The sequence below is a fragment of the Phalaenopsis equestris genome, unplaced genomic scaffold (assembly GCF_001263595.1).
Source record: "Phalaenopsis equestris unplaced genomic scaffold, ASM126359v1 Scaffold000831, whole genome shotgun sequence".
NCBI classification, from domain to species: Eukaryota; Viridiplantae; Streptophyta; class Magnoliopsida; order Asparagales; family Orchidaceae; genus Phalaenopsis; species Phalaenopsis equestris.
In genome coordinates this window covers 102,750-114,535 of record NW_018165271.1, presented here as the reverse complement: position 1 = coordinate 114,535, position 11,786 = coordinate 102,750, and the positions used below count along the sequence as shown (strand labels likewise).

The 11,786-nt window shown below is 33.6% G+C and overlaps 1 protein-coding gene across 1 annotated transcript; it reads right to left on the bottom strand.

Moving 5' to 3' along the window:
• Nucleotides 1-4,973: 4,973 nt before the first annotated feature.
• Nucleotides 4,974-6,515, bottom strand: LOC110031479 (pentatricopeptide repeat-containing protein At5g43790-like). Its single transcript, XM_020734690.1, has one exon. It carries the CDS (start codon nucleotides 6,513-6,515, stop codon nucleotides 4,974-4,976), a length of 1,542 nt encoding a protein of 513 aa, XP_020590349.1.
• Between the last annotated feature and the right edge of the window lie 5,271 nt (nucleotides 6,516-11,786).

Below are 11,786 nucleotides of genomic sequence, written 5' to 3'. Positions count from 1 at the left end.
TCTGAAAATTGATAATAACATAAGATTAATACTAGCTCCTAGATCACATAAAGTTTTTCCATAAAATTGTCTGCCAATAGCACAAGGAATTGTAAAACTTTCAGGGTCTTTAAGTTTTTCAGGAAGCTTTTCTTGAACTATAGCGCTACACTCTTCGCTGAGTGCAACAATCTCATCATCTACAAAATTCCTTTTCTTATTAAGTATATCATTCATGAACTTCACATAGCTTGACATTTGTTCCAAATTCTCAACAAATGAAATGTTTATCGTTAATTTCCTCAAAATTTTCAAAAATTTAAAAAATTCATTATCATTATTTTTCTGCTTTAATCTTTAAGGAAAAGGAGGTGGTGGTCTTTCTACAGTGATTTTCATTGGCCTAATAGGATTTTCTGCTTCAAAATAAAAATCTTCATCAGATTTTTCATTTTCCACCTCAGCTTTTCAACTTCAACTTCTTGCTGAACTTTGTTTTCTAATTCTTTTCTACTTCTCAGTTGAATAGCTTTAATTTGCTCTTTGTTCTGATCTTTAGGATTTACTTCAACATTATTAGGCAATGTTCCTGGAGGTCTATTGCTAAGTGCTGTAGCAATACATCCCAATTGATTTTTCGTATTTCTGGTAGCAGCTTCTTGACTTTGTAATTGATTACCATCTAAAATATCAATTCTTCCATTGATAACTTTTCTCCTTACTCTGCAAATTATTAAAACCTAGGGGGTAATAAGGTTTATAAGCTTGGTTCCCTTGATTGTTGGAGTTGCCCAATGAGTTCATAGTGTTTTTTCCCCATTGTAGATTTGTAGCATTAGAATTATTGTTATTCCAACTAAAATTTGGATGATTCTTCCTACCAGGATTATAATAATTGGCATAAGGATTATTAGAACGATTGTGTATTGCATTTAAAGTCTCATAAGAAGATTGAGATTCTATCATTTGTCCGAATGAGTTTTCCTCAAGCACATGTGCTGTCTGAGAATAATTCTTTCCATATTGGTCCATCTTCTTTGATATGACAGCTATTTGGGTAGCTAAAATAGATCTTGCATCATAATCATGTATACCATCTACTCTTTTGGATTTACCCTTTCAAAGATCCATTGAAAATTATTAGTAGCCATCTCTTCCATTAATGAATATGCTTCATCGAATTGTTTTAACATTAATGATCCACCAGTAGTAGCGTTAATTATATATCTAAGAGATCCAACGAACAAATTATAAAAAGTTTGAATTATTAACCAATCTGGCAATGCATGGTGTGAACACTTTCTAAGGTGATCTTTAAATCTTTCCCGGGCTTCAAAAAATGATTCCCCTCAAACTAACAAAAAGATGTGATATCATTTCTAAGCTTAGCAAGTTTTTAAAGGTGAGAAATATTTAGATAAGAATTTTTGTGATAAATCTCCCCATCTTCTCATAGATCCAGGTGCTAATGAGTTTAACCACATCTTAGCTTTATCCCTTAGTGAAAAAGGAAAAAGTCTAAGTCCGACGACATCATTTGACACTCCCTCATATTTAAATGTAGCACATAATTCTAAAAAAAACTAGCAAGATGTAAATTAGGTTCTTCAGTAGGTGTTCCTCCAAACTGATTGTTTTTGTACCATTTAGATAATAACAGGTTTAAGTTCGAATGAATTGACAACTACAACAGGATTTTGTATACTCAAATGAATTTCGTCTGCTGTAGGATTTACATAATCTCTTAAAGGTCTCTGATGATGTTCATTTTCATTTCTAACATTGTTTAAATTACGAGCCATTTTGTTAAACTGTTCTTTCTCTTTTTGTTGTTTTCGAGTTTTTCAAACAATTCTTTCTAACTCAGAATCGTAAGGTAATAAAGTTTCAGATCTTACACTACACATAAACTGAATAAAACAAGTAATTAAAAATAAGCAAACACACTAAAATAAGAAAATGTTCAAATTAAACTACAAACACACTTTTTTTAGAGTTTTAAAATAAAATAATATAAAATAAAATACTAATATATTCTGTTACTTCGTCGGCAACGACGTCAAAAGCTTGACACGAGAGATTTGTATTTGCAAATATTTATGAAGTTGACATCACTTAACGACGCCAAAAACTTGATGTAGACAAATTTATAATAAATATGCAATATAATCCTAACAAAACACTTTTTATAAATATAATTCTTCTTTTAAAACTCTTTTTTAAACTCTCAGATCTCTCCTAAATATCAACGCGAGTATAAGTATCGTGCAAGTAATAAAGGGCTCTTATGGAGTCCTAGATGTCGATCCTACAGGGAAGTTGAAAAATCCTAAATTAAATTTTGAAAAATATTTTATAATAAAAATTAAAAATAAAAGTAAAGTGCAAAATTTGAAATAACTACAAACACACTTTTTTTAGAGTTTTAAAATAAAATAATATAAAATAAAATACTAGTGATTGCGAAAATTGCGAAAATTAAATAAAGTTTTTGTTGTGATGGAAAGTTCAAATTTAAGAAAGCATCATTCATCTTTACAGTGAGTATATGGTTCGTGAAGAAATTGAAATCATTTGAAAATATCTATAAAAACTATTTTGTGTTAAATATGAGCAATCGTAATCTTTAACCTTTTCCGAGTGCTATAAAAAACATTGACTAATTCAGAGTTTGATCTCTAATGCCGTGGTTAGGCTGGAAGGATACTAGCTGGCACTCTAGAGCTCCCATTACTCCCTCTCCTAAGGGCTAACAATATCACATTAGTTTCTAATCAACTGAACCAAATTAGGGGTTTTAATCTGTCACATTAAAATCTCATATTCTGCATCCAACAAATCTATTTATTTGAGCCCAATCTCATGGATGACATACTCTCCCATGAAATCAAATGTAATTCTCCCCATTTTGTAGAAATCATATCTCATTTAAGAATATATGTTTCACAACAAGTTTTAACATTTCAATTGGCTAGATAAAAAAGTAAATGAAGATCAGAGTTTAAATCATCACAAATTTTTAACATTTAAAACCGTAGAAAACAAAATATATTCTTCACAAAACCGTATCTTCAAACTAAGCAGAAGAATAGAGAAGACTACTCAGAATTCATGAGAAGGAAACGACAAAACACAGATTTTATATAGAAAAACAAGTTTACAAAATAAAAGAAATAAAAATACAACTTATCTCACAATCCTTCCCAAGCAAATCCCTAGAAGTTCCCTCCAAGCCTTTCTCTCTTTACAATCTCTCCTAATTCTCTCTTAAAAATGTAATGACGAAGAAATCTCTCACCTTCCCTCTTCTCTTATAACCCTAGAAGAAAATCTTTTCTCTCTCTCTCTAACTAACGCTATTTTCTTTCTCTCTCTATCTCTCTCACGTCACACACACACCAATGAGAAGACTTCTTTTTTTATTTTGGGTTGTCCTTTTTGAAAAAGAATTCAAAGTTCTCTTTAAAAGTCAACTCTTTTGAATTCAAAAGGTGTATCATTTGATCTAAGAGTTGTATCATTTGATCTAAGAGTGTTTGATCTAAGAGTGATATCCATTCATAAAAGAACCTTCCAAAGTGTCTAGATACATTGAATTACTCCAAGAGGTGTGTAGAACAAGTGTCTTTTTGAAATTCATGCAAAAAATCATCTCGAACTTCCTTAATTTAAAAAGTTGCTCCTGGCGCAGTATGCACCAACTCTCTGGATTTTGGCGCAACATGCGCTAATCTGGCACATGATGCAAATCCAAAATTGACTCTTTTTGCTCCAAATTTAGTCTTTTTTGTCATTTTTGCTCCAAATGTCTAAAAATGATATACTACAACAAAAACATAAAAATACCTTTCTATAAAGTACAATATCACCAAAAATAAACATAAAATAGGTACTTAGAATAGTATATTATTTTGGTGTATCAATAGCTTGTAATATACTACAACTTGCACATGACTATGTGAAATTTGCATTGTGTTCTATAATAGCATATTTAACCACTAAAAAATACAAATTTATTTTTTTCATTGAGATTTCACTATTTGTAATATATTGAAAATCATCAATTAAACCCACTAATAGTGTGCTAAAAGCATTCAATTAATATCATAACGTAGGATTGATATTTGAACTAATTAATTATTGAAAGAATAAGATCCCCCCTCTCTAAAATATACTTACTTTTGAATATATACCTCCTAAAGTTTTTTGCTGCTATTAAGATTGCGAATGGACTCTAGCGGAGAGAAAGGTCAAATCCACGTGAAACAAGAAATAATTTAACAAATTTATGCAAGATCGATGCAAAGAGTCGCTGGTCCCTATCATTTCTCTTGGTTCTAAAATTTTACTTAGATGATTTCTTCTATTTTATAACTAAATGTTGCACTCTCTTTTGAGGATTATCGAGTTATTAATAAAATTTTGATTGAATTAAGTCCTCAGTAATGTCTGAAACTTGTATAGTTTAGAAAAGATAAAAAAGGCAAAATTTACATACGAACAACAAAATTCTTATGAATTTACGTTTTTAACACATTGGTGCTATAAATGTATGAATAAAAAGGTGCATTTGTCTTTTAACAGTTTGTAAAGTGGTAATTTTGATATGATGTTATGGATATGAGTGTTATGAATGTAAATATAAAAGATAAGGTGTTAGATATGTAAATACACTACATATACCTCAATCCTTATGTAATTACATGTCTAACACCTAAATTTTACCTTTTACATTAATACCAACCAAATCTTTCATGTCACATAAAAAAGACCACCATTAATTTTAAAACGTGAAATACACCCATTCATGCATGGTTAAGGTGTTATGTATGTAAAGATTGAACTTTAGATGTAAAATATGTAAATACCTAGGAATTAAGTGGTATGTATGTAAATCTTCCGAGAAAGAAATACAATCCATACCCGATGCTTCCAAACAAAATCACCCTTAATCCTCTTCCTTCACATCAAAAAGCTCATCATTCAGACCAAAATCAATCATGAAATCTCCTGCTAATCTGATCAATCATCTCATAAATCTCTTTTTTCTGAGGATGCGATTGATCTCCATTGACAAACTCCTCAACAACCCCATCAATCTCAACACCACTTAAACCAGCTCTTTTCCCCAAACCTCTCTCCCTCATCTTTTTCCTCATCTGAACTGCACCATCCCATTTTCCAAAATTTGCATAAATATTTGATAGCAACACATAATTTTCTCCATTATTAGGCTCCAATTCCATTAACATATTCATCACTTTCTCATCAATCTTCAACCTGTGATGAATTCTGAAAGCTCCCAACAAAGCTCTCAGTAGCATTCCATTAGGCTCCATAGGCATTCTCCCCATGACTTTGTCGGCCTCCTTGAGCTCTCCCGCTCGACCGAGAATACCAACTAGGCAGCCATAGTGCTCTAACTTCGGCGAAATTCCAAATTCCGCTTCCATTCGATCGAAAAACCGGCAGCCATCATCAACTAGTCCGGCGTGCGAGCAGGCAGACATGGCCATTAGAAAGGTTACCTCATCCGGTTGAATTCCCTCTCTTATGATCTCGTTAAACAGAGCTAGAGCACCATGGCCGTCTCCGTGAGTGGCAAGGCCTCTCATCATGGCATTGTAGCAGAAAGTGTCCTTTTGAGGCAATCGGGCAAACACCTGGTGGGCAAAATCCAGGCGGCCGCAGTTGGAGTACATGTCAATCAGAGCGGCCCCTAAGAAGTGATTGCAGACTAGGAGGCGACGGCTGCTGCTGCTTCTGTTAATATAGGCGTGCGCCCAGATCCCATGGGTGAGGGCGCTGAGGTCGCCGCAGGCCACAATTAGAGAGAGAAGCGTGATCTCGTTAGGGAGAGAAGATGAAAGCTGGAAGCTTGGGAAGAGAGAGAGGACTTCCTTCGCGGCGGAGCAGGTGAGAATGGCGTTCCAGGCGGGAAGGTCGGGGTTTGGAATCTGATCGAAGAGATGGCGGCAGGCGTGGTGGCGGCCGCGGCGGGAGTGGAGGAAGACGAGTGAGGTGAGGACGACCGGATCGAGGGGAAAAGAAAGTGTTTTTAAGAGATGGGCGTGCAGAGCGAGGCCCGAGGGGAGGAGCAGAGACGAATTGGAGCAGGCTTTGAGGAGGGAAGGGTAAGTGTGGGAATTGGGGGCGGTGCTGATGGTGGAGAAGAGAGAGAGAGCGAGGAAGTGGTGGCCAGAGGTGGCGAGGGAAGATATGAGAGTGTTGGAGAGGAAAGTGGAAGGAGGGCGAGGGGAGTGGAGGAGGAGGGAAATGGAGTAGGAGAGGTCGCCGCCGAGGGAGGAGGAGACAGGAGGGAGAGAGGAGAGGAGCAGGAGGCGACTGAAAGGGTGAGAGTGGACGGCGAGGCCGGTGGTGAGGAATAAGGCGTGGATTTGTTTGAAGCGGAGAGGTGTTCTTGTGGGGGTTTTGTCGATGTGGAAGAGGAGGAGTTGGTGCCAATCTATGGCTTCTTTGATCATCAGATTTACATCTGAAGGAGAAACTGTTCTTCGGAATTTTGGTAATTTCATTATTTGGATGAGTTGAAGCACATCTGAAGGAGAAACTGTTCTTCGGAATTTTGGTTATTTCATTATTTGGATGAGTTGAAGCGTCTGAATTGCTGTTGAAATTTTTATTAAATTGAAATATAAGATGGATATAAATAAAATACAAAATGTTATTTTATTTTCTTAGAATATTTAAATGGCTGTATATTTTGAATATTCGGTTTTATTTTTTATTTTATATTCCTTTTAGAAATTCTTACTTTTTTTCTTTCGTTTTGGGCAGTAAAAATATTAATTTAACTTCTGATATTCACGAGTTCATATTGTGCTTTCTTGGCTTCAAGTTTTGAGTATTTATATAACTAATAGGATTTAAGTTTAGGCATTCTTAATATTTAATTTGAGTTCATTTATCAATTTGTTATTTTTTTGCACTTTTGATATTGTGAACAAATAAATAATTCTTGCGATATAAGCCTAGTATTTTGTTATCCTTAATTTGTAAAATAGCTTTTTAAAATTCATAAAATGAGTATAAATGTAATAACAATGCTGCAAATGTACAGTGAATTGAGCATAGTAGAATATTTCACACTACATATATATTTGATGTAAAAATTGACCTCTTTGAATACCGGCAGATAGCACTATATTTATTTTAAAAATAAATGATATTATAAAGATAAGTCTCGATAGCTTGAGATATGATGTGAATGTAGTTTCTCAGTTTAATTTATCAGTGATGAATGTTATTATTTTGTGTAAAAAAATGATGAAGTATGTGAAATTTATACTAAAAAAAGTGATATATAAGGGTGAATTTTATGTGGAAGTGCAAAGAGGATATTCTGAAGGCATAAAAGTCATGTCTGAGGTTATATAAGGAGGTGAAAAAATGTTCTTGATTTTGTGGAGAATAATGAGGAGTGTAGGATTTGAATGGGAGGTTTCATCTTGGTTAAGGTTTTGAAGTGCAAGGTGTGTTTAAGGTTGAGAGTGGTCATATATTACCATACATGCAGTTGTGAGGTCTAGTATTCGGGGATGAAAATGATGTGATAGAAATGTTGAAGATGTTGATTTAACCTATATGAAAAATATCAATGGATAAGATTTAATTCTCACAAAAAGGTAAGTCAGTCAACCGCGAAGCCAAATCACGAGTATAAATGTCTAAAACAATTTTATGCTTCATTCAACTAAACATTCCCTTCAAATAATGTCTAAAATATAAAATTACATTATTTCTAATAGTTTTGAACTAAAAGTTCAAACTATTAGTAATGAAAGTTCCTTAAAACATTGAGGTGACTTATAGTTGTGGGCGAGATGGTTGGTTAGTTGCTCGCTTAAATGAGGAATGGATAAACATGTTCTTTAATTGATAAATAAATGCTTTGGGATGCTTCATTGAAGTTTGATAGACAAGGTTTGTAAGTTATAGTGTCTTAAAAATGATGTGCGAATGAGCTAAGTTTTCATATTGTTCAATCCTTCCAATGCCATGTCATATTAATATTTGTTTGCCTTCCATGGTAACTTTAGCCATCCTACTGGTGCCATTATCTTAAAAAATATGCACAAACTGGAGTTGCTCTATGGATTGTCTAGCAAGAGGAATTAAGCCTTAAGAATTATAGTCTTGCCAGTTAGTTAGGGGAGAGGGGGAGAATGACAAATCATTCACAAATATGAAAGATTTTCTAGTGGTTGATTCACTACTAACCTACAATGCCATCTTTGGATTGGTCTTTCTTAACAACTTTAAGGCTGTTATTTCAACCTACCATGTGGTGGTAAAATTTCCATGCGATTGAGAGGTCATCGGCGTCTAGGAAAACTACAAATAGTCTTGAAATTGCTACTTTTAGGTGGTTGGAAGTGCAAAACAGGAGCCACTTGATCTCGACTTTCTGTATAGATGTAAAATGCGATGTATGTGATTATATGCTTAATTTTCTTAATATTAATTTTTAATATGCAACAAAGTCAAAACCATGATTCAAAGAAAAAAATAAGTAAGTTTTTCACTATGAAACAAATAAGAATACAATTATAATATTTAAATATGGGATACTAAGCAAGTATATCTATCATTATCAAGTAATATAGGACTTTTTGATTAAGCCCTGAATAATTAAGCCCTGAATATTGAGCCCTGAATATTGAACCCACAGAGAGATTAACAATATGCACTTTAAAATAAACTAGAAAGTCTAGATCACAAAAATCTACTTTGCAAAATATTCTTACTTAACTTAAGAGGATATAATATAAATGAAAATTTTAATTTTTTTTGTTATTTTTGATTTATAAAAATAAAGTAAGCAACTAATTAACTTAACTAAATATTTGCAAGATGAAGGCTATATAAATAAAATATCTTTTTCCTTATCATGAATCAGTAATAAGCATAAAAATTCTGTTGTGAAAGTATGTTAATTGTGTTGTGCCAAATAGGAGCAAATAATATTCCTTACCCATACCCATACTAGAGATGCTATAAATAACATTGGCTAATCTATAATTTGAATAGTCTTAAAGACCGGTTAGGTAGGGAAGAGACTAGCTCTCCTTCTAGAGTTCCCTATTCTCCCTCCACCTGAGGGCTAATGTCTCGTATCAAAACCTAAAACTATAAATCAAATTGGGGGTAAAGTCCTCGAATTCTACACCTTTTAAAATTTTATTTTCCTATTTATTTGCACTCAACCCCATGAACTACATTCTCATTCATGAAATCATTATGTGATTCTAACCATTTGTTAACTGAGACAATACCATCTCAGATCTTATATGTTCTCACAACAGATATTAACATCTTAATTGGCTAAATTAAGAAGTAAATGAAGTGCAAGGTTTAATTCATCACAACTTATTCCAACATTGAAGTCTAACAATTCACAAAACATCCTTTAAACACTTAATCGCTTATCATTTTAAGAAAAAAGATAAAGAAAACTACTCAGAATCCAGATAAAGAAAACTACTCAGAAAAGATAAAGAAAACTACTCAGAATTCATAGAGAAAACCCAACCACACTTGAGTTTAAATGTAGAAATCATGCACACAAACAAAAAACCTAGATTAAAACCAAGTGTAGTCTCAAAGATAAACACTTATCTCAAATCCTCTCCACCAAATGTCTTAAGTTCCTTTGAATTCTCTCCCTTCACTCACATTACAAAATAATACTCAAATTAAAAAGAAAGTGGCCCGCGACGGCCACGATGAACGATGGCTATAAAATCTGATGGGTGGTTGGCCTCTTGTCTTAATGATACAAGTATTCTTTAATGAAAATCCAAAAGGTTCCTTGGTATCCCTTCAAAATGTAACTCCATTTAACGAATCTACTAGAAGTCGCCTCCTCAAAAGCCAATTGATTGAATTTTTGTGTCCATGAGATATTTCCCACATTTTTATCAAGGGTCACTTCAAACACCTCTTCAAAAATTCTTCTAATTCAATGAATCATCAAATAACTACTTATGGCACTTAAGCGCAGGGTACTTGACGCTTAGGCGTGGCTCTCTGGTGCTTATGCGTCAGTCTTGGGTGATTATGCCCCCCATTTCATTTTTGCACCTTTCTTCATTTTTGCTAAAAAATTGACCCCTTTTCACTCCTTTTAGCATTTCTCATCCATTTGATTGTGCCTGAAAGAAAAACACACACATACTTTTTATTAAAGAACAATATCTAAAAAATAGGTACAAAAATGTGTATAAGAATATTATATATTTTAGGTGTATCGAAATCTCCCAAACTTAAGATGTTACTTGCCCTCAAGTGACCCTTCAATCTTTAAAAACCAATATAAGTAGATTATGTTTATGACTTTCTTTAGAAGTTACTAAAATTTTGATGTAGACATATAGTAGTCCAATTTTGAAAAAAAATATTAGTAAATGAGACCAACTAGGAGTTTAAAAAATTTTAAAGTTAAGAAATATGAAAATATGAGTTGGTATCTAATTCAAAAATATTGTAGATTTTCCAAAAGTAGAGTTTAGTTATTTTATATTCTCCACTTAAAAATTTTTATTAAGCATAATTTTACTTAGGAATAGTTGCAGACCATATGGTGGATATCTTGGGTACTGAGAAAATACAACATCTTGGTTACCTCTCTTTAGATTCTCCATAGCTAAGTGGTACTCCTCCTCATAATCACTACGTTTCTTCATATATCCATCCATATGCTCAGGAAAATGTTTTAAGTTTAATACCTTATCTGCAGTGTAGTTGACATTGTCCAAAATCTTCTATAATAACTGTGATTGAGAATCAAATCCATAAGTCCAACCTTGTGATGTAGAAGCATGTGAAGTAGAAGCTCGTGACGTCAAAGCAGCAGAACTACTAGAGAATCCATTCCTCCAACCAAAAATAGAATGAGGTAAATAATATTTCACATTCACACTGGTAATGGGCTTTAGTGGCTGTAAGTTCTCCTCTCACCTATCAATGCTAACTCCAACCTGCTCGCATAAAGAAAAGATCAAGGATGCGTATCTCAAACCTGCAGTAGTAGCATCAACGGTAGAACTGGTAATAATTCCATGAATCAAAGCTCCAATATTAATAGGCTTGAAATGCAGAATGCAATAGTTCAAAGTTGTTGGTCTCGAGTCACTTCACTTAAATGATTTGTAGGTAGCAGACGAGTAGAGATAAAATAATGTCATGCCTTTGCAAAGGCATCCAACTTTGAACTAGAAAAGTTTACTCTTCTTTCATTTAATATCTTCCAAAGACATCTTCCATCAGTCAAAGATGAAATAATCTCATCCAACTCCTCTTCTGTAGGACTATAGTTTGAATAAAAACACAAAGTAATCAGGGAAATTGATAAAACTGATTAATTACCTCAAGGGAAAAAGACAATGTCTTCCCCTTCACCATGACTCCTTCATCAGCTTCAAGGAGATTTGCATAGAACTCTCGCACAATAGAAATCACTGCGACAGTAGAAAAAAAACATAACCACTCCCACTGGCGGCGAATAATCAAATCTTCCATGGCTCCTCCCGAAACTGCTCCACCTGAACTTTTAAAACACCGCTCATGAATCAATTTTCTTGATTGCAATGCATCACTCTATCTATCCTGAACTCTCGAACTGACAAACTTGTTTGAATCGAATGGAGTCTTCCCCTTAGTCCTCTTCATTCTTGGAGTCAATTCTAAAAAATGTATAAAATTAAAAATAAATTCCACATTCCACTCCAAATCACTAAAACTAAGCTCCTAAAAGCATAAACTAACAAATCCATGCATTTTCCATA